Source organism: Rhea pennata, chromosome 7 (assembly GCF_028389875.1).
Source record: "Rhea pennata isolate bPtePen1 chromosome 7, bPtePen1.pri, whole genome shotgun sequence".
NCBI classification, from domain to species: Eukaryota; Metazoa; Chordata; class Aves; order Rheiformes; family Rheidae; genus Rhea; species Rhea pennata.
Genome location: NC_084669.1, coordinates 4437780 through 4462461, shown reverse-complemented (window position 1 = coordinate 4462461; position 24682 = coordinate 4437780). Strand labels below are relative to the sequence as shown.

Here is a 24682-nt window from a genome sequence, read left to right as displayed (position 1 = left end):
TAACATCAATGCACAGATCTTCATAAGTAAATATCCTCTTCCTTTTCAATAATATCTTACACTGTCCTTTAATACACTGATTTTCCTGCAAACCATAATTCCTCAGAGTACTTAGCCACTTACCTGCCTGTAAATGCATGAACAGTGCTACTGTAACCAACTAAACTACTCATGTGCATAAAGCAAAGTATATTTTAACTTCTCATTGAATCAGGACATTTTTCTTCTGTAGATGATGACAGGTTACTCACATACATTTATGATGTTTTAGACTTCTTCTGTAGTAGCATTTTTAACTAGCAAGTATGTTTATCTGTGGATGGAGAAAGGTGAGGGAAAACTAGTATCTAAAATTTATTTTATACTCTATCCTGGGAAAACCCTCCATGTAATGAAAGTGCACTTTCAGATATGCAATTCTATATATAAATGAAAATGCAATATCTATGGTTGGAAGAGGTATTTTTTAACAGTAATGGGAACAGACAACCCTACTATTACTAGCTTTGGGTCACTTGCAATGCACTGTGTTGCTAAAACTAGTTTGGATAAAAATATTATACTTGAAGACGACCAGATTAGTCCTGATGAAACAGGACTATCTAACCTCTGCTTAAAGAAATAGGATTTTAATTTAGGACTTGGTGAAATAGGTAGCACGTTTTAAAATAGCAAGTATTAGCAAAAGATTAATATCAGTTACAGTCTAATATTGCAGTTTCTGACTGCAAGTACAAAATTACAGAATAGCTGAGGTTGGACAGGACCTCTTGAGATCTTCTAGTCTAACTTCCTGCTCAAGAGAGTATCACCTAGAGCAGGTTGCCCAAGACTGAGCAAATCATCTGCAAGAAGCACATCTGACCAAGTTAATTCTTGCACACTAAACTGCTTGGGTTTTCCTTTCATGTAATTTGATGTTACTTGAGGTGATGGTAATGGTCCAGATTTTCTGTTTCTCAGTTCTCAAGCACTTTAAGGAAGGAGTCCTACCAGGCTTAAAAGGGGCTTTCTGAGGAGCTCTGTAGATCTTTGCCCTCACTATTGGATCTATCAGGGACCTTAGCCAAAAGTCAGAACTTAAAGCTGCCCAGGTTCTTTGAACTTAGCTCTGGAAGCTCATTCTTAGTTCTAAATGCTTATAAGTTCATGCTCTGGCTGTGCCTGTATTTTATATGTTGCCACCTCAGAGAAGGACTTAGAGCCAAAGTAGCTTTCATTCCATAATCCCTGTCAAATGCTTGGCAGTGAGGTGGGAGGCCACCTGGTTGGTATCCTGCAGGACCAGGAAGCCTTGGCTACAGCTAGTGTGTTAGCACGATGGCTGGGGCTGATGGTCTCAGCTCACTGCTGTGCAGGACTGCCAACCTGACGCAATGTCATGCTTCTCTGCTGAAGCAGCACCTCATTACCAAGGGAAAAAAAGAAGGGAAGTTTGGTTCAAAATATTTTTCCAAGACCAGGGTCTCCTCAGATACTGCAGGGCTGGCAAAGGTTGTGCATCACGCAGTGCATGACTACGAACACAGCTGTGGCTCAGAGGCTTACTCTAGCCCCTGGGGTTCAAAACTGACCCACATTTTTCTAACATATATTTAACAGGCAGCTCATCACAACTCTGCACATCACCATAAAAAATGTACACATTCAGGCACTATCAGGAAATTAGAACAGACCTAGATATTAAACTGTTAGCAGGATGCACTTTATCTACCTCCTTTCAATTTACACATAACTAGACATTAGTCCCTCTGTCAGCTGTCATTACCCAGAATTTAATACCAGACTAAAAGGATTTTTTCTGAAAATCTTGTTAAATGGAGTAGGTAAAAAAAAATCAGAGCAGATGGCAGGAGAAACAAAATTAAAGATACAGATAAATTTAGTAAATAATATATTTACTAAAACAATAGGCTCCAGCTGGAGCAGCCTGGAGGCAGACAACATCTATCTCCACCTATTGGGTCTAGAAAAGAATTGCCATGTCCACTCAGATAAAATGATAATGTATAATAATAAAAAGATGGTATTATTATAAATTAAATACATGTGTCAGTACACTCCATAAAACACTTCAATTAAGAGGAATATTCCCTAAGCCTGATAGGCTAGATCCTAAGTTAGAATGAAGAGACACATTTAAGCTTAAACAAACCAAATATCATGAATTTAAATACATAATAAAAATCTATCTTAATGTTCTTAAAGCTCCCCAGAAAAAATTACCATAGCGCTGCATGCCCAATGTATGTAAGAATATTTACTTTAGTTTTCTCTACAGAACAAGCAGCCATCAATAAGACCAAACAGTTTTAACATTAGAAATATGATTAGACAGGACTAATGTAATGAACTGTTACTACAAGCTACTGAGCTACAGAACTGCAAAAATGAGCAGCTGCTAGATGGCAAATATTACCCTCTGCCAAAGATTCAAATGGCATGCATGAAAAGAAACTGTGCTCAGGAAGACACCACTAGCGTTCAGTCTCCCCGGTAAATCTAGAGATGGCACCCCATCTTGCTCAAGGCTTTCCTGATCTCAAGATTATGCTGCGCCTCTACACAAAACTCAGGAACAAAGAGAGGATCTATTTGATATTCGACAGGCCATTGTACCAGCAGCCTAATCAGAAGTATTTTCTAACTCCTTTCAGTCTCAGTAATGGAAAGTCCACTGACCACTGCTAGGGGGAGCGAGAAGGCAACCCAGAAAACTCTCTTTGTAAAATGTGAAAAATGGGTGTCCAGGTGTATTTGTTCATCCAATTGATTAACTTTTTTCCAAAGGTTATCTTACAGAATATAGTTCACGTCTAACCATAATACCATGTAATCACTCTAACTAAATCAATAGTTACATCTGCATCAAGAGAAAATGGAATAATCTTCCACAAAGCCCTTACTCTCAACAGAATCAATGATTTCAATTAGCCTATTAATACTATCAGCTTAGTGTCAAGTCTCCTTTTCCCGTAAGAAATATTGTACTTCCAAGAGAAAGTAACAAAAGTGCTTTCTGTGCACTTCCTTTGTGCACAGATAGAAGCAGAAAAATAAATATTAAAACAAGGCTTTTGTAGACAATTTTTGTATGCTTTACAGGGTAGTTGACCACATTAACCATTAACTATAAGGAAATAGCAGCTACCTTATAGCCCAACTCACTTCAAGCAAAAGTTATATGAATAAAGATAATGGCTATAATTCTTATCCCACTTAAAATTATTTTCACCAAGGAAACCAGTTGTTTTTATATGGCTGCATTTTTCATTTTAAAAGGTATAAATGAAAGGAGAATGCTGACAATCTGTCTTCCTCCTGTGGAGTTATTCAGGCCATTTCAGCTTTTGGCTACAACATAAATTTTCCCATTTCAAAGACTAATGACATATACATCGTTATCTATATAAAACAAGATAGAACTTTTATGTCCCCATTTATAAAGTGATTCTCAAGCATAGTTTCAACTATAACGTTTCTTATTTAAGGAAATAAACAAACAAAAAAGGTGCTTTTATTTCTATTAATAATTGCAGATTGCCTTGAGTCATGAAAGTTCAGTTGTAAATCTAATTTGAATAATTCCAAGTTTCCTTTGCGCTATAAGGCGGATTCTAGTCTTTTGGTTAGTTATTTCATGTGCCACCAGGATTCTTTTCCATATGCATTTAAATTTGCTGTCATTTAAAGAGATTTTTCTTTCATGTGGCAATCCAGTATATTGAGAGTTGGAGATTAATCACCTACAGAGTTTATTTGATCTCAACCAGAGTAATACAGTAATTCCATTACCAGAGTAATACAACCCACAGTTTATGGTGGCCTTTCAAAATAGGGAAAAACAATTGATTACTTTTATTCCTGTTATCATTTCCCAGTGGTCCCGTTTTGAAATATTTAAGGAAGAAACATTATTGCCTTATTAAATATCTGCTATTCAATGTTTTCTTTTACAACAGACGCAGTAGCACTGAAATAAAATTAACTGTAAACTAAGTTAGATATTTCAAGATTTATTATCAGCTCAAATACTTAACCGTGGCAAACATTAAAGATTTGGAAGTCTCTTACCTAAAGAGCCATACTATTCCATAAATCAAAATCAGCTAAGATGTTAAAGCATGCCCTACTGTACCTCACTTACTATGCAGCTAATGAAAGACCCAGAATGCAAGCTAGGGTATAAACAAACATAAAATCAGTGTTCTTTTTTTCCTAATATTAAACCAATCCTGGAATATACAGCAATATGATTTGTTTGATTATTCAGCACGCTGTTACCTTTCCATAAACATCCAACAACCATCTTATTATCCTTGTGCCACCTTCACTTTGAGTGTTACATGGTTACACGGTGGTTACACGACACTCGTCATTATAGCCCATTTACTGTTTCTCAAGTGACAGCACTCACAAGCACATTGATGTCTGTGTGTGTCTTAAGTGCTTACACAAACGTAATGGGTGTTGGCCAACGTCCAGGCCCTTACCTACAACAATTATACTGGTATTACTATTAATCTTATAGCTACTAGTATCTATTTAAAGCAGTACTTTAAACATGGCACAAAAGTACCATAACTACTTTCCGGACCTTTAAATAGGCCTGGAGCTTACACTGAGTATACTTTACCAATATCTAGGTAGAGCTCAAGACTGTACAAACATGATAAATGCCCACTTGTGCATTTTTTAAGACTATAAATACTGAAAACTAATTCTCTGGGCTGAAATCTTTCATAACATTGTGATGCTTTGCAGAAGACTTGTAAGTGTGTGAAACTCCTTTCCTGTAACAGCTGTTCCTCTTCTGGACAAATCTCTAAATCAAATCTCTAGCACATTTAAATTCTCTTAACAGTTAACAGCCACAGAAGCACTCTTCATACAGCAAGGTATTGCTACAGTTTCGTTATTCAGTCCTATAATCATTCTGGGTTACATTCTCATTATTTTTACATAGTAAAAGGGGAAATAAGGATTCTTTTTTTTTCTTAACATGGCCTTTCTCAACCTGTTGGTATTGGGCAGATATGAGGCTACTTCCTCAATATTGTAATGCAAGTGTGAGGAAGAGAGGGCAGGAAGGAGAAACTCTACCTCTACTCTGTTCTTTTTGTCTAAGTAGCTGCTCCATGGAAAGCAGTGACTCCCTCCTCATGTACTACTCCTCTGCAATGTGCTCTCTGGATTGTATACTACTTGTTGACTTTTCCTCAGAAAAAACTTCAAAGTTGCAATGTAGTTCTATTTCTTCCTTTCTTTTTTTTAAAAAAAGATCTGTTCATTTGCACTGACATTTTATTTTTTACCTGTGCGAATGTCATGGTTAACACCTTCTACTGAAATAATGGCATTTGGAATTCCCTTTCCATGTATATCTTTTACGACGCCTTTGATGCCCCGATGGACCTATTGAAAGAAGAAACAAACATTATACAACAACAATATCCAGTAATATCATTAGAGGGGCACAGTAAATCATTAGTTTCATGTGGGAATTAAATTTATTCTGCTCCTACTTCATGGTTCATACAACTTTGAAATATGATTATTAACATACTGTTAACCCACCAGGCATTAGATAGTTTTGCATTAGCTTACAAATTCTTTTAGGATTCCCGAAGCATCAAGTTCAAAAGACAGACAGAGAAAACAAACAGATAGAGTAGTAGATGTAAGGGTTTTTCAGGTAGCCATTCCTAGAAAGCTCTACATGCACATTAAATTTTAACAAGCTTCATTATTTTGTCATCTTAAGTTAAAACAGTCTGATAGAAGTGGTATGTCATTATTTCTTATTGGTAAGGTTTCTATCACAAATACCAAAAATCATATTCCAAAAAATCATGTAATTTCTACCATTTAAACCACAAGTCATTAGTGAAATCTCTTTGTAAAGCTTTTCAGGCTGAATGAACATTAGCCCTGTGAACCTCAAGGATCACATGGCAGACTTTGCATCGTAGAGACCATTTCTGATTTTCATATAAGTGATAAGCTATATGCAGGTAACAGTTGAGGTAACAGTTGGAACATTTGCACAAAGCAGCCTAGCTTCTAATTCATGTGGATACTTTGTAGAAAATGAAGCATAAAAGCTATGCTAGGCTTTTAGAAGCTATCTAGTAGGTTTTCACAGAAATTTCTACCAGACCAAAGGAAGAAAAATAATTAGTCATGAAAGAAACAGATCAGAAATCCTTAGACTGCTTTGAAAACCTCAGTGATGGTGTTTGTACAGCATGAAAGGCAAAGGCTACATCTAAGACAATAAGGGGTGACTCAACTATGTGGTGCTAAACTAATTTCTGCTCTGCAGGAACAGCCTGCAGAATGTCAACAGTGTCTAGGAGAAGCCTCCAGAAGCAATGCGGCTCCTCCAGGTTATAGCCCTACCAAAAGCCAAACATGGATGGTCATAGCAAACTCAGGGAAAGCCAGAGCTTCTACTTCAACTCCATCACAATCATAAAGGATACAATAAGTTGTTCAGAAGTTATACTTCTGTCAAATACCTGTTCCATAAAGACTATCAGAGATTCGCGGTTGTTTTCCCATTCTTCAGGTAACTCACTCTCATGGGGATACTTGTCACAGCCTACATAGATGGATAGCTCAAAGCAGTTTGTGTGCAGGTAGCTGAAGTCATTTATGCCTATCAATAAGGGAAGAAAAGAAACAATTATATATCCTTGTTTAGTCTGCTGATGAGATCATTCCATGCAAAATAAATAACAGATATTATTTATCCAGCTGACTCAGTCTGCAGATCTAACAGGGAAATACTTTTTAAAGAACGCCACGTCTCCTGTAACAAAGCACCATGAGTAACATCAGAGCCATACATTTAACAAAACAAGAGTCCTGCCAATGTTTTTAAAACAGAGCACACAAGACTGAAGTGTGATAGCACTGGCCCCTGTGCTACCTTTTCACTAGTCACTCCAGCATCAGGTCTCTGATTTACTTCAGTACAAACAGCAGTATGTTTCTGCCATCAAAAAATTTAAAGGAATTAGAGATCTATAAGAAAAAGAAAAAAAAAAATTTGTTCTAGATTAGTTTCTGTGATATTGATGGGAAATATGGATGCACATCAGGTAGGAGGTCTCTCTTTGCAGTGAAAAGCTTGTGCTTCGCCTTAAAAGGAAGTGCTGAGTTTTGTTAAGCCTGGACACAATCCCAGAGAGCAGCTATCCCCCTGAAGGTCTGATTTCACTTCCAGCTGACCTGAGGACTCTGGTCCTCTCTGTCGCAGTGTTGGGCACAGCAATGCCAGCAGGTGCCAACAGTGGGCCAAAAGGCTCCTCACCTCGGCCCAGCCAGGCAGCAGCCATAAAACATAGACGGTTTGGCATGCAAAGTCTTGTCTCCCAAGTGGAGAGTACTGACAAGAATAAATAATGCCAGCACCCACACAGCAGATTGACTGACAATTCAATCACAAATGCAGTTCAAGTTCTGCTTCCAAATTCTACCCTTCTTTTACTGGAATAACTCTGGTTTCACAGATACTGCAGTTTATACCTACAAAACTCTAAGGGCAGAATTCTTCTTATGCATTAACAGCTAAGAGACAATAACTGAACTACCATCTCTTCTTCTGCATATAGCTCTCCACATTATCAGTTTCACAAAAACAAACTACTAATCTGGTTTCCAGCTGAGAGAAGGAAACCTCAGCACATTTTCTTAGAGCAGTATCCTTATGACTACCCTGAGCAGAAATGGCATGGTGTACATTAGCTTGCATGAGTGTAGAGCAATTAACCTAATTTATCCAACACTAAATGCCAGGATGCAAAGTAATGAGCACACAGTGATTGCTACGTAAAAACAGTTACCAGAACAGCTGACGGAATAAATAGCTTTCTTGCTTCAAATTATTTTCCCACTCCAGTAATAAAAGTGATAGGAGATGCACAAAAATCAAGATAGTAAAAATTCTTATAAGCTACACGTGGTATCTGTTAGTTTGTAAGCAACGAAATGATCAATTCTGTTTCTCTCTGTCACCACTTTGCAGAAGATTGGAACCAACACCATTGTTCTGTAATAAGGATTTCTGTTAGAAATATGCTCTAATAAAAAGGAGCTTCAATGCCTTTGACCTTTGATGAACTGCATTACAGAGATAGCTGTGTTCCTTTACAAAGCCCAAGTCCTGACACTTCTAAGCACTAGGCAAGACTGTATTTAAATACAGATCTCTGAAACATTTCTGTTTTTCATGTTTCTCTCATGATTCTCAAAATTATTTTCCTTTGGGGAACTCCATTTATCAGTTCTCCACAATCACACAGATAACATGATATAGTAAATGAATGCTGGAGGAATAAAAAATAGGAGTTTCTTTCTTATCATTCACTTATATTTACAATAAAAAATAAACTTGAGAAAATGCTTATTAATGATCATTAATTATTGTATTTTACAGTGGCAAAATTAGCAGGAAATGCATTCACTAAGTACTTCTGATTGAAAATATCTAGCCTGGTCCAGTTACCATACAGCAGTATTCAAGGACTTAATGACCCCTCAGTGCCTTCTAGATGCAAAGCAGGAGGATTATGTAACACAGATCTTAAGCTTTTCACATTTGTTGATGGTGAAAGACTAAAATATCAGACTATGGCATATAATACTCCATATAAATGTGCTTCTCTTCCATTTGAGAAACAGTCACAAATATTTTCTCTTCACATACTGTATTGCATCGTGATTAATCTATTGTGAAATGTTTTGCAATATGCAGTAATTGCTCAGTTTTAATACATGCATTTAAGAAAATGGTTTAATGTTGCCAAGAGCAACTCTCCCCATGGTGTCTGAACAGGCAAATCCAGCCTTGAAAGCCCTGGGAATAAAAAGAAAAAATTCTTATGTTCTTTGCCTGTGTGCAGTTCACCCAGTGCAGCAATGTTATATTTAAAATTATTGAAGAATTTGCAGTCATTGTAGTCCAGAATATGTGCAGGGAATAGTACAGCTGGGTTTCAGAGGTATATAGAGGTGTTTGATACCTGTGGAAGATGTGTGTGGCGCACATACTTCTCCAGGAACACTCTAGTGCTGAAAAGGGATCACAACCCTCCCTTATAAATTTTCTCAGGCATGAGTAGCGAAAGGTTTATATGGATTACCACTGTAACGAAATGCAGCAGGTGGGTGAGGACAGAGAGGATGGACAGCTTCGAGCTTTTTTTTTTTTTTTTTTTTTTTTTTTTTTTTTTTTTTTTGTGTGTGTGTGTGTGTCAAGGAAATACTCAAAATGAAGGAAAGCTTTCTACGAGCAATATATTCGTACATCACCCTGAAAGCAGACATTAAGCAGCTGTTTAGGAGAAGAAAGCATGTTACACTTCAAGCTGAAGGTTAAATAAACAGAAAAGAAAAATATTAATGACCAATACAATTAGATATAAATAGTTAAGGCATTATAGAGGGAAATAAATAGAAGCAGTATCAGAGCAATTCTTTGTCATCAAATCTGAAGATACCTGAATCATGTTTGGACAACCCTTCACAATGGAAGGTGTGAGTGGTTAACTTGCTATCAGTTGTTTAAAAAGTTATGTATTTATATATTTTCATATACATACGGGTTTTTTTCTCCTTACCACACAAATCATTCCCTTCCACTTCTTTATGCAGATGAACAGGAGCTTCTTGTTTTCCAAGAAACTGTTCCCAAGCTCTCCTTTTTTTTTTCCACTGTTACAGACACTCTGACATTTTTGACATGATCTAAAACTCATTAAAATTGTAAGAAAATTACCTGCAATTTTAATAACTTTTGGTTCAAATTCTGCCCCTCTCCAAGGAAATAAACAGCATACATGCAGAAAGCAGAGATTAAAAAAGGTATGATTTCACAGAAGTCAGAAGAGAAAGTCATGGTGAGGGGCCTGGAAGGATTTGTCTGAAACCACTCTGCTGGTCTTTAACCATACTCTTGGAAGTTTAGCATAAAGTCCGAGGTGTAAAGAACGAAGGTAAAAACAATATTCTAGTGATTCTCAAAGACAGTTTTGGAAGTTTTATTATAATGGCAGAAAGTAGGATGTAAAATGCAATGAGAAACATCACAAAGCAATAAAACAAATCAGATGAACCAAATCCAATATGTAACTGTTACTAAGAAACCAACTTACTACTCAGAATCTATACTGCAGAGCATTACTTAATGTGACTTAATATGTATCTGTTAGTGACATGGCCAGTGTCATCTTTTTTGGATCAATTCATAATCATGTTTCTATAGCACTTAGGAAAATTAAACTCATAAATTAAATAATTAAGCAGTCAAGTTAGCATCCTGAGTTTTTCAGAATTTGCACAATGCATAGAAATGTATTGTCAGGCATTGGACTTCTGATCCAAGTGGTTGAGTCTTGTTTCCCTTGGATTAAACCCAGTGCTTTTTTAACCTAGTGAAAAAACATTTGAAAAGAAAACTTAGTTCCTGGCTCTAGCCTTTAAAGGCTGGCCATCATTAACTTTACATAGGCCAAGGTAAAAACAGTAAAAGCTGTGTCCAAAACTTGGAAATGTTTACGCAGTGAAATGACCTGCAAATTACAAACAAGAGATAGCTCTAATAAAAAATTGGTCTGCACAGCCACTTACACCTATTTACCATTACTGTTGCAGTTGTTGTTCCTACCATCATTCAGCTGATGACAGGCACACAGCTTGTTTCTTTATTTCACAGAATATGCTGTCTAACTTAAGAACTTAGACAAAAAATAGATTTTGAGAATTATGATGAATCAGCAGAGCCCCCATTCCAAGTCTGCTGGATTGCTTAAGTATAGGCACATAGCGGTGATGGAGCCTATTGCTGATAAAAAAAGTATGCTTCTAATTGGGCTTCCCTGGAAACTGATGCTCTGTCTGTATTACAGGACATAGCTTCCCTTTAGCTCTGTTTGACAGGGTGACAGGCTTGGGCATAGGGTGAATGATGCAGCCAGTAATTTATTCTGGCATCAGAAATGCCTACAGAGCCAATTCAAACCTTTTAAAAGTAGGACAGTAGCAGGCAAGCAGCAGCATTCTGTGGCATGTTTTTATAACTTGAAGCAAATGTGAATGGGGGTGATCTGCTACTGAATTCTGTGAGCAGGATCTGATATCAAGATTTTCTTATCTGAGGGCCATTGGAGTCCAAGCATCCCTGGCCAGTTTAGGAGTCACCAGTCCTGGCACTGGTTACTTCTGCTCTTTGTCTGCAGTACTTTCTGTTGGTACCTTCCGAGATGGCCAAGGCTGGCAGATTCCCTCATTCTGGGGGTTTTGGACTGGCCTGTTCTTTTGAATCAGTCTGAATGCTGGCTAGGATTATCTGGCACACAGTATGCTTTACTGGTGACAGTCTTAAACATATGAAATAACTAATGCATTGCATGTACACTTTTGGAAACATCAGTAGTAAATGAAATGGCTACTGGGCACTTCTGTCAGTCTGTTGATACCTGATGAAATGCAACAAAGCAGATTTTCAGATGAAGAATATTCTTCTCAATGAACGTTTCCTACCGTTACCTCTGTGATGTATACCAGGCAGGTATGGCATTATCATATTTAACAGGGTAATTAATGCTAGAGGGAATCAAGTTTCTACAGATACTTACTTCCAGCCACTGTATGCCATGAGGCCCCATTAACAGTGCCGTCCTCCTTCTGGAAATCCTCTGTATGACATGCTCTCCTTCTAGCATCTGTCATCAGCCGGTGAGTGGAAGCATAGGAATATGCAAGCCAGCGAAAGACATGGTCATCCGGGGTGGGTGTATAATCCTGGGTTTTCCACATAGAACGCACCATATCATAGGGGTATGCGACCACCAATTCTCCTCCCTGTAAATTGCCACCTAGCACAAAAGGAATTTTTTCCATCCATGCTATTATTGCTCGTGTCTCAACAGCTACCTAGGAAGAAACAAAAAAAGGCTTTGTTTGGAGAGGTGAAATCTGATGATCTTTCTTCATAGTTAGATGAGACAGAGGTGTCCCACTTGGAGCTGTTTAATTTGGAGTGCGCAGCCAGCACGAGAAGTGTTGTCAAAGAGAAAGGCTTCTTTACGGTGGCTGTTAGCAGTGTTTTAGAGGCCACCAACAACCCATAAAAAGTAACACAACCTTAATGTTTGTGATTTACGCAGGAATGCTATTTTAATGCAAGAAAATCAAAAGAAACCCCATGAGAAATCTGTATGGCGACAGGGTTTGCGAAGAGCTCTTGTATGTTATAAACCTAGGGAGAAGTTTGACTAATAGCACTGACCCCTGAAGTGGGTTTCTCTTTGTCTAATTGTTGCTTCTCAAAATTTGGGTATCAAGTCCTCTAGGCTCTCTCAGTACACCAGGGAGAACAGAATCCTTCAGGAAGCAGTTCATTACACCCAAGGGAAGCTTTTAACATATGACGATGAAATGTGCTTTTGTGGTGCCATTTTTATACAAGGAAGCCTAGACAATTACATCAGATACATAATTTCATCTACATGCTGCTTCTTTTTTGAGATATTTTCTAAAGCTCACCCTTTCAGTCTTTTTGTTTCTCTCTGTTTGGAGCCAGATTTACTTACTGTGGCATTTTCAGACAGGTACCAGTCTGGAATTGGAATGTGATGATTTGGAACTTTTCTTTTACTCTTCTGATCTTCAGACTCCCAGAGTAAAGAGTTTAAATCAGGAAAATTATTGTTGATATCAATGCCATCCTGAGTCCATCGTCCTAAAGACCAGCCCCCCAATTCTGAACCCTTAGAACAAAGAAAACATAAAGAATGGCCATTCAGAATACAAAAACCTATGAGCCCTCAGCAAAGTGGCTCTGATGAGCCACTGATACAGGCTCTGATACAGAATAATCCTTTACCAAAAGGGGAAAAAAAAAAAAAAAAAAAAAAAGAAGAAGAAGAAGGAGAGAGAGAGAGTCAGATGTTTCATTAACTGAAATGAAAAACTGACTTTTTAATTTTGTATGAAATCTTGAACAAAGTGAAGCAAAACAAATGAAAAATTACCTGGGATTAGCTGAAATACTCTGTTGTTTTCCAGGTTTCTATTTAAGACTGTTTTCCAACTTTCTATTACGACTCCTTTCTAGCAGAGACAGTATGTATTTCTTTCATGGCTGATAGTGCAGCTTTTGTATTCTAGTCTGCTACTAGAGACTACCCTGGAAGATTTTCCAATGCATCTGACCACAGCCCCTGTAATTTTTCCTCTTGATTTTTTTTTCTTCCAGACTGAATTTCTACAATGCCCAACATGTTATATTATCCTTAAAGAGGCACTATTAAATTTCCGCTGCAGAGGAATGCAAATTTTCATGTTCATAGCTTGGTTTCCTTAGATAAAACAGACTGCATGATTTTTCATTTCACATAACGGTGTTCACATTGATCTGCATACTTTAGCACAGTTTGCTCTGGCAGTCTCATAGACTCTCCTTTCTGTACATACTCTCCTACTAGTCAAAATCACAAAGAGTATGGTTTCTTACAGCGTTTTCTGAGTAAGATGCTTCAGTGGCTTATGCTTGCTTTTATGTGTTTATTTTTTACTTTATTCTGATTGCTTAAAAATAGGATCTTTGAAAAAGTAATGACAACAGAAGCATATTTCATTAATCTAATATTACTAAACTAATTCCTTGATATATTGATAACCATATTACCGCTTGATATGCCTTGTCATATCCATCTGGGTTGAGTGAAGGAAGGAGGTGAATTCTAGTATCCTCAATGAGATGCACAATGCGTGGGTTCCCAGCCAGATATTCTTGACACATGAACTGCATTAACAAAAGGATTAGCTCACGTCCAAGCACTTCATTCCCATGGGCTCCTGCAATGTACCGAAATTCTGGTTCACCTATTGAAAACATGTTGGACAGAAATGTAACCAGAGCAGCAAATAAAGGACGTAATCAAAACCCACTGCTGTCAATAGGAAATGTTTCACCTAATCTAACATGGGTTGAAGAAACACCTTAACTGAACAAACAATAACTGAAATTATAACTTTACAAAAAACAATTATTTTCTGTTGCTATTACATAAGAACAGGCTTATATACCAGTAGTATTTGAAATTGCTGTATAAAGCCTCTAAGATACATTTTCCATTAACACATTTTTCAATTACACTCAAAATTTCACCATAACGCAGGTAGGTCTTAAAAGTTCTGTTAGTCTAAAAATAACATGACATCGCTTAGTGGTAGTCTGTTAGGACAGATACTAAGACTCTTAGAAGATAAACAGTCAATGACTTTATATAATTGTTCTCTGGCCTCAAACACTCCTTTCCCTTCACTAATCAAAAATCAGGTTTGTATTTACTTGTCAAGATTATAAGGAATGCCACAGGATTTGCATTCAACTACTAAATACTTCAGAGCTGATTAGGAATGATGCCAGCTATGCAGAGAAGAGCATTCTGTAGCAAAGACAGTTGAGCAATAACACTCTCAAACACCCGCTTCACTAGGCCAAAACTGTCCAATGTACAGCTTGTGGCTGGATCCCAGCTACCCAGACACTTTGTCCAGCCCAGAGTACACTCCTTGCAATTTTTCAGTGCAGGATTCTCAGATGACAGTAAGGTAGGGCAAGGCAGAACAGCTGAAATATTCTGGTGGTGCAGGTTTTTTCCTGCTGCTCTCCTCCTCAGCGAAACCCAGGCAATCCCCTGGCACGTGAACGGAAAGCCATTACCGAATGACTGCAAGCAGACAGTGTGTAGCCACTGGTGTGGCAGATGTGTCTGGCCCACTCCCAGCCATGTAATGGGGGGTGACGTATTCAGAGAATGCAGTCTTCCGCTGCCCCCAGAAGAGGTTATGAAGCCTGTTCCAGTTAAAGAATAGGTAAATTCTGCTGTTGAGCTAGTGCATACAGCAACCAAACACTTTTTTAATTTGAACATGTCATGGTCTTACTTGCAATTCTTTGATGTTACCCAGATTAACCCATCTTTAAGGATATATTTTGGGAAATCAGGATATATTTTGGGAAATCAACAGGCAGGTTTAGCTCAGTTGGTTAGAGCGTGGTGCTGCTAATGCCAAGGTCACGGGTTCAATCCCCATATGGGCTATGCTGAGGGTTGGACTAGATGACCTCCAGAGGTCTCTTCCAACCTTACCATTCTATGATTCTATGAAATAGAGAACTGAAATGCCACTTAATGAATTAAGGATTACACTAACTCACACAGGAAGACTCCAAGCTTCAGTACGCCTGAAAACCTGTGTGTTATCATCTTCTCTCAAAATCCCAAGCTCTATATAAGTATTGACAAGCAGTCCCAGAAAATGAAGGCTGACCTACCAGGTTGCAGTAAACTCAAATAACAACTATTGATCTGCCTCTATATTGCTGGTCTAAGATTGGCCCCAAATCTACTGACAGAGAACATCTAAAACCATGTAAAAATAGTCATGCAGCCCTCCATCACTTAGAGCCAAAAGATGTCTTTGGAGTGCATCCCAGCACTCTTCCTTGGGGTATCAGGGCATCCCTTTGGTGTAGCAAAACATAATCTTCTCCTGTTCCGACAGTTGTACTTGACAGTATCAAAATAACATCTTTATTTGTCTTCATGGAAGGGCCAAAGATTGAATGGGTTTCTATGCTATGCATTATATCACCATAGAAAATTGTATCCCCACACTCACCAGGAGATTTCATCCATCTTTGCTTGCAATGCATATACCTCATGAAAAAATGAAATTTCCATCCAGCTCTCTATAAATCCCCGCACTAAAATCCATTCCATAGAACTAAAATCCACTTTCTATTTTTTTACTGTAAGGAATAAAGGTCATCATCATTAAAGAACTTGATCCTACATTCAAAATACCTTCTATTTGTGTTCACCGTCCTCTTCCCAATTTAGAAATACAGCATTAAAGTTCCTCCCACACACATTATAAATCACTGCTGCCATGAATATAATTTCATCAGTGATAATTGCTGCAGATATACAGAATGAAGAGGAAAAAAAGCCAAAGCCCAACACCCTCCAAAAGATTTAGTTAGACTAAATCCTAACCAACTTCGTGTTCTCCCGGGTTGTCAGAAATCTCAACAGCATACAGCTTTAGTCCTTGGTTGCTTTTTCCAATATTGTAAATTCTTGTGATATTCGGGCACATTTTATTCACAGTTTTCATCAACTGCCAAAGAAAAAAATGGCATACAGTTAGACAATGCATCATCAAAATATATCCAGTATTAATTATTTTATTCCAAATTGGTTGTAGCGAAAGCTGATCATTTTCTGTTCTGTTCTGTTTACATTTTAGTTGTAAAAGCTTTATGTTTAAGTCAGGTGTTACGGCTATGCTACCATATAACGTAATATTTGTTTAGCTAAAACAAACTGAATGCTGCCTGATGAAGCACCACAGTGTTGATGAGGTTCAAAATCCTTACATACGAGAGTTTTTTGTAATAACACAAAATTAAGAACATGAGGGGGAAAGTCAAACAGGAATTATAACAATTAAAACAACAATCAGTTACACTTATGCCTATGCTACCAAGAGGTAGTAAAAAACAGAGGCTTTGAAAACATTGTGCATTGGAAGGTAATTTACCACCTTTACATTTCTTTCAGTGCACTCTGTGATTTAATACACTGAAGTCACTTGAGAAGACCTAGTGTGTTACCAGCACGGCAGTCTCCCCAGACTTCTCTCTCCTTCACTTTATGTGGGGGGACAAACCGAGAGATAAGGATATCATCCATTAAACACTATTGTCCTGGAGAACTCTGATTACACCTGCCATCTTTATTTAGGAAGAAACCAAGCCCAATCTTCTTGTATTACAATCTGAAATTTCATACAGTAAAATCATTACTTTAGGCAGTATTGTTATGGTCAAAATAACAAGCTGGATGTCATCTGAAAGACTCCCATAAACACAGCAGGATACACTCCTTCAGCAAATAAGTAGTACATTAGATTCCTCAGAATTTGCTTACTTTGTTTTAGCAAAAATAAAATCAATAATGAAAATGCCAACAACCTTAGATAATCCAGTTTAAGAACATACCTTTTGTCAAAATCTATTCTATTCATCATGTCTACAGATATGGCATGACATACCAAAACATAATTAAACAGCTCAATAAAGTGCATAATGAAGGTCATGGCAAAGGGTACAGTTCTGTTTAAATCCATGTAGTTATGCAGATGTCATCCTGATAAGGATATCTGGAACCTAAATTGGCCTACAAATGAACTTCAACTGTTAAATGTTAAAATTCACAGACATGAGTGGTCAAAATTAAAACAATTTGTTCTATTTTCTCATGGTATTACAGACATCTGAATCAGGCTCCCTGAATATGAACAAAATGTGTAAGTTGTCTGCAAACACTCCCGAAAATTTCTAAATTTTATGCTCTATACTCCTTCCCTTCTCCAATACATTTCGAACTACAGTCAAGAACGATTGAAAAACTTTTAAGCATTGTTTCTGAGCTGCCAGTTCCAATATCTACAACACATTCTTGTTGAAGGAAGAGGAATAGTTGAAGTAGACATGCATTTATTTCATTTCCAGCGTAATACTGACAAACACTATGTAAAGCCACTAATATTCATTACATCTGTGTGTACAACATTTTGGGTATAAAATACTGATATTCTTAAGTAATCCATCTGAGAACAAAATAAAGATGACTTTGGTGTTCTAAAATTTGTTTGTTGCAAATAGACCCTGTGCTAAAGTCCTGTATGGCCATTTGAAACAACTGATTTTGGTCTGGGCATTTGTGCAGACTAAAGGAAACATGCATCTGAAAATTTATGTAGTCTTAATAACAAGCTATTAAAAATAGGTTCAAATAATAAGAATTAATCTATCTTTTTTCATTTGAAAGAATTAAAGAAGAAATAAGGATTTTACTGTGAATTGGAACCCTGGGGAATATTAATTACACAGTCTTTTCATAAATAATAGTGCATACATTATTGAAGAAGTATTGTAGCGTAACATAACTCTTTGGTCACAGAGTGTTAATTTAGAAACAATACTGGATGATAACAAGGCTGATGATTTAAAAAAATGCAATAATTAGATGCGTCCAATTCCCATGCTACCACTTAACAAATCTAGGTGGAAACACAATTCACATTGGGAAAAACATCATTAAAATTCCACTCATAAAAGACTTCACTTCCATTTACAATCATGTTGCAAAGAGACCAAAATGATGTTATTTTTGTACATTTGCTCATCTCAGAGATTGCTTACACATATATGTATTTATATATATATATATGTATATATATATATACACACACACATACATACTGGAAAATGGAATTAGATATGCTCTTTCAATGAATTGGCTAGTTTCAGCTCTACCTTTTTCATCAGCACTATCATAATCAATGCACTGATATTATGGGTGCACAAAATATTTATGTGGAATCTCATTGTGCTCAACAACAGTTGAGCTGTCAATACACAATAAAAGAGTAATTGCCTCAAAACATTTACAATCTCAAAACACAACAGTTGTGAAACAAATAGAGGAAGGAAAGGAAGAGAAGAGGAATTAATATTAATTAACACCGTATTCCCTAGCTTAGCTCTAGTGACAATTGTAGGTCTTCAATAAAACTAATGGCTAATCTGCCTACCATTCAATGTGTATAAATTTTCATTGTAGGATATTTAAATACTATTACCTGAGTATCTTTTCAAGTACACATTACAATGTCACAGTGTTTTCCATGCACTTGTACAAACTGTCAAATACAATTGATGATAATAGTCAGTCATGACTTTATTAACAATCAGCAGGACTGTAAAACATTTCCACAATTACACTCAGTAGTAATTCATATTTGACAGTCCTTATTTGTTTGCCACTACCAATTATTTATCTTATTAGCCCCCCGCAAAAACTGCATGCAATCTTTGAAGAAGCTCCACAAGACTGGTCTCCGAAGGTTCAATTCCTCCTTTTTGCAGTAAGCGTGTTTTAAATGTAGGTCTAAGTGCCATCTAAACTTAGAGGAGGCAGAAGGATTCAGTCAATTAGAGCTATTCTTTACCTTCCGTAGAGAGCTTTTGGACATCTGAATCCTACAAGAAGCCAGGTACAGAGGTCTCTGTATTTCTTGTTCTGCTGCAGGCCAAACTACAAGTTGCCTCCTTCTTGAGCTTTGATAAGTCTCTGATAGTGCTGTATGTTACACATGGTATTTTAGAGGCCGTCAAATATTTGCTGGGTTTTGCTCTAGTCTTCCAGACTTGGTTTTTTCACCATCAAATAAACCTATTCTATTGGTAACATACACAGTGATCTTGAATTCAGAACATTCTGCATCAGCATTACATCACTTCCATAGACAGAGATGGACACAAAGAGCAACTCAAGACTTCAGGGATGCTTAGAGTCTGCCTCTTGCCAAGGGAAGAAACAACAGCTGTTCAAATATTCTGCTATTTCCTAAGCAAAATATGATCCAGGTTCGTTATATCAGCTGATTACAAAAACAAGGTTGAAGCTTCAGTCTTGATTCAGATTTGACTTTCTATATAGTGAAGTGTAGCTGACTAAAATCTTACTTCAGAATAGGTTGTCATAACACACAAAAAAAATATTTTCAGCTTATTTGACAGGATTTTCTCCAGCTTTCAATTTAATAAAATATTTCATTTTGTGAAAATGGAGAGGAGTTCCACTCTTTCATCATGACTGTACTATACTCAAGCAACATGTATACTCAAATGCCCACCTCCTTAACTATTTTGGGGGATATCTGTCAACTTCTTTAATAGTTTCTTATACAAACTCAAACATATCATGTAAATACTTTTTGAACTGTAAGACAATTCCTACTTCTGAGTATGAGATACAGCAAGTGTTCCCACCGACTGAAACAAGAATCTTGAAGGCTCTTTTGAAAGAAAAAATTGGTGCTATAAATTTGATCTTCCAAAACTGAGAGGTCTATTAAAATAATCTGACACTACGGAAAACCCTCCCTCTATAAATACTTGACACATTGCAATGTAATATAACACTTCTAAAACGTGACTAAGGGAACACCCTCCTCTTTCTTTAGCATTTATGATAAGGAATGTGAGTTAAGAGTGACTCTCTTCTAAAGATGGTTGGCAGTGAAGTAGATAACAAAACTGACAATATTATTCTGCATTACAAAAAACCCCTCAGGTTCACTGAGGAAATTGACAGTTATTGTTCCATTTTTGATTTGGGAAAGAAATTACTAAGTTCAATGGTATCACAAAAGAATTGGTTTGAGGATATAACACTTACTGCAATCCAACAGACAATCTTTTGCCTACTATCCCAATGAGTTCTAAATAAATGTGTTATGCTGACACACACAACTTGGGAGAGCCCAGCAGAAGATAGGGTACACAACTAACCACTTCACAGCCCCAACAGTCACAATTTTTCACCTTGTTTGAGAAGTAGAAAAGCATCCTGTTTGAAAGCTGTATTTTTTCCAATGATATTTCTAACCTGACCAACCTGTCTTTCTGCAATTAGAATCTAAAATACATTTTATTTTATTGTTCTTGACACTAATTGTGCCAATTGAGTTTCTACTTGTCTAATCTTTGTGGTAAGGAATACAGGCTATGAAATATCTACTGAACTAAACGTGTGACTCAGTACACAATTGCTCAATAAAAATGAATAGTGATTCATGCAGTATAAATACCCTGAAAATTCAGCTCAGCAAATGATTCACACACTTCAAGTCTAAACCTATTATCTATTTATTGGAAAAGAAAGCAGGAAGAAATATTTCTTTAGCACAACCCACACCTATTTCTGTGGTGATACAAAACAAGATTAAAACAACAACAAAATTGCCTATTTGAAGTTAAAGGAACAAGATTAAGGTTTGTAGGTTTAGAATTACACCAATGGAATTGTCTTTTTTTAAAAAAGACTCCTGGTCATTTATATGCTATGAGCCTCTGGGTCAGATGTTATTTGCATCCACATCAATTTAAATCCCAAATAATTTCATTGATAGCATGATCATTCCTATCATACTGCTAGCGAAGAAAACACATAGTTTAGCATAATACAAGATGCAGTTTCTATTACTGTGACATCTCTACTAGAATGCTAAAGTCTGATAATTAACAAACAAATTCAAACAATATGCTTGCCACATTATAAGAAAAATACCCTTTGTATTTTTGCTCATCTCTTATATACTCCATTCAAAGGTAACAACCTACTGCATATAAACTCTCTTCCTTCACATATTGTCATCTTAATCTTGTTGCTAATGTTTCCCAAATTTTTTTTAAAGGGAAAACATCCATCCATGGCTGTAGAATTGCACATCTTATTATAACATCAACTATTGCTCATCTATTTTATTATAAAAGCAATGCGGAAACATAATAGAGCATGGAAGCATTAGAAGCCTTATTTGTTGCCTTTTGAAATCAGCCAAAAGACTCTTACTGGTTTCAAGAGCCTTAGATGAGCTGTTATGTGGGAATATGCACTGTTCACAAGAGTCTTAGTACTTAGTTAATCCTGAGGTTCATAGTTTGCTTCCTTTCATCGTTTGTAGAACATACCAATTGTTTTACGTATAATTAACAGACAAAAAAATATTAAGGCTTTCTGATGAACACTGAATTGCTTTCCAAACATCTGTTAAGGAACATACAAGAGATGTTATTAGAAAATCTCATCTCTTACAGAGAAGGAAAATGAAGTTGACTCAGGTGCCAGTAGATCACATTTCAGAGATGCACTAAAGAAGACACCATTTTAAAATATTCTTTAGTAAGTAGAAATCAAATTCTTAAGGGTTCAGCACAAGACTATACCCACCCATCCTCCATCTACAAGGTCGCATACTACATTCTTTGCCTACCTGCCTCATTTCTTTGTAGTTGTGATGTTTAAAATCAAGATCATCTGTGGTTGTCATTTCATTTCTTCGGTGGTAATAATTATTTGGGTCTGAGAAAAGAAATAGAAGAGTTTTTATGTATTTATTAGCCACTTCATGCATAAAGATGGTTAAATACAATGCATTCAAGAAACACACAGTAATCTGAATTCTAATGTCCTATACAAATTTAATGCAGGTTTTCAAAAACAAAACACAAAGAAACAAAAGCTTTGAAACATTACTAATTACTGCACAAATCAAGTCATGTTAAACCAGACAGAAGCAGGGAGGTGGCAAGTATCAGCTTGTTAGACAACTACACTGCACTAACATCTGAACTTTAACAGAAAAGCAAAAGGGCACCCTAAGGCTACAGAAAAGGGCAAAAGACATCAGAAAATGATGAGTCAGAGGCAAGAAAAAAGGATTGGGAAAAAAATCACATCAGAGGCAAAAAGCCCCAGAGACTGCCTTGTATCTGATAAATTACTATGATAAGGAATAGGGCATTATCCTGAAGCATTATTGATGAGCATTTTCAGAGTCTATGCACTGCCTGCAAAATACAGAAAGGAAGCACTGTGGATATTGAATATTTCTTACTATTTTCCTAAACATTTTTGTGGAAGTCTGAGGTCTTTAGTTTAAAATTAGCAACACAGTTTTACAGCGATATAACTGATAAGTTTCTGTGTTCTGTGTGAACACTTGCTGGCAGAATGCAAAACATCAAATATCTAAATAAAGAAACATAGTGCCAATTAAAAAAAACAGTATCAAAGCAGAAGATGTGGATGGAACAAAAATCTTTTTCTTGACTTTTCAGGTGAGTGCTTTGGCCATTCACCTGGAAAAAAAAAATAAAATAAATAAATAAATAAATAAATAAAAAGCTAAGACTGTGAGGGTTCAGTTTTATACTCCCTGTTAGCATGTCCATGGCCCAATCTGTTGTGATTTATCTTAGAGATAAACAGGCCTACTTTGAAAACATTGGATTGGAAGCATTCCTTATCTGCTGTATCTGAGATGTTTGGAAGTTTGAGTAACAGTTTGTTGGACCAGTGGCTCTCATGCTGTTATGATAAACCATTCCCCTTCCCATAAAATCATCCTGATTTAGTTCAAAATTCTATTCGAACAGCAATAAAAAAAATTAAACAAATATTATTAAAGTGTCATTCTGTCTCTGGAGAAGAAAGTATGATTTTTTTTTCTTTTTTTTCTTTTTTTTTTATTAACAGTATACATACCAGTTGATTACTTTGAAAATTAAATGAACAAATATTAGTAGCAGGAATACATCAATAATACTTACAGCAGCAAACATGTCATTAAATTAGGTTAACTCTTAACATGTAAAAAGACTCCATAAGTTTACATATGTATGTTTCAACTGACATTAAAATCTCTAAGTATTTTCTCTTCCCATGAAATTTTTCAAGTATTTCTTTCCTTTCTTATGTGTCAGGAAGGCAAAACTTGAACTATTTATGTTCTGTAAAATGCAATGTGCTAGTTCCATTAAGCTTTCCTGCAATATTGCCTATGTTTTCTAATAATTTTATTTACTTTCCATTTTCATACTTTCCTCCACTTCCATTCACTAACCTATAGCAGACATACTAAAAGGTCAGGCCAGCATTGCTCTTTAAGTTTGACAAAAAAGTCAAAAGACATTTTGTCCTACAAAATCCAGTTGCTCTATGCCTTCTGTCCCTTTCAGTGAGAATACGTATAGCAAACCACCTGGAAATTGATTTGAATTATAGCCTAACCAGGTGAGGAAATGCAATTTCTTTGTTCTGAAGAACCAAGAGGATTAAGTTTCAAATAATGCATCTACATTTTTAGGTGCTCATGCCAACCTAACTGCAGGCTAAATTCACACAAGTATATTGACAGCAGTGATGCTGCAGTAACACTGAAGATGACTCTGGAATGGTAAATGCTTGAAGGTCAACCCATTCTAATTTAAATTAAATAAATAATTTATTATTAAATAATTTATTAATATATAAATGTATAAGAAATGCAAATCATAAAAATACCTCTGCTAGGAAGTCACAATGTGCTTATAATGTCAAAGTGATATATTTACCCTTCTAAAAATATTTCTGTTGTAAAAGTTAATATAAACATCATAAAACTGCCAGGATATTGAAGGCTTTCTCTATCACCAGAAGCCAAAACATACAGTAACCGATTTTTTTTCCTAACACTTTAAACCCACTCCTTTCAAATCCTGGTATTCTTTCCATACAACCATTAATATCATGGGAATGATGGTGAGTATAGTAGAAATGGTAGACAGTTTAAGAAAATCCTCTTACATGGAAGATGATTGTATTTCTGGTCCTTCCCCAAAAGTGTGCACAATTTGACAGCTCTCTAAAGAATTAACATTCATATTTTGCCAGGGTCTACAATGAGTCTGCTTGGATCACTGAATTTCTGTTGCAGCAGGAATACAGATTAGGAAATAATAGGGTATGCAGAAAGGCATAAAAATTCTGTTAGGTCCACCCTGGTAAAAATTATTTGCTTTCATAAAAGAGAGACCAAGAAAGTAAAACCACAGAAGAATTTAAATTGAAATACATTCATTTATTCATGGCACCACTGCAAGACAGTCTCTCCTTCTTCCAAGGAGAAAAGATCCTTCAAAAGTGTAGCACTCCCATGAATATAGAGGAATATATTAATTTTTTTCTATTAACTTATCTTTAAGTTA

The 24682-nt window shown here is 36.4% G+C and overlaps 1 protein-coding gene across 1 annotated transcript in view; it reads right to left on the bottom strand.

The window, feature by feature from the left end:
• The window catches only part of CPXM2 (carboxypeptidase X, M14 family member 2), an 81336-nt gene that overhangs the window by 2800 nt on the left and 53854 nt on the right, over positions 1-24682 (bottom strand). The window contains exons 6-12 of the mRNA XM_062579727.1: positions 21928-22016; positions 16077-16200; positions 13697-13893; positions 12600-12776; positions 11643-11940; positions 6522-6661; positions 5316-5415 (exon numbers count right to left, since the gene is read on the bottom strand). Coding sequence (XP_062435711.1) covers positions 5316-5415; positions 6522-6661; positions 11643-11940; positions 12600-12776; positions 13697-13893; positions 16077-16200; positions 21928-22016 — 1125 coding nt within the window. The remainder of the gene's footprint in view (positions 1-5315; positions 5416-6521; positions 6662-11642; positions 11941-12599; positions 12777-13696; positions 13894-16076; positions 16201-21927; positions 22017-24682) is intronic.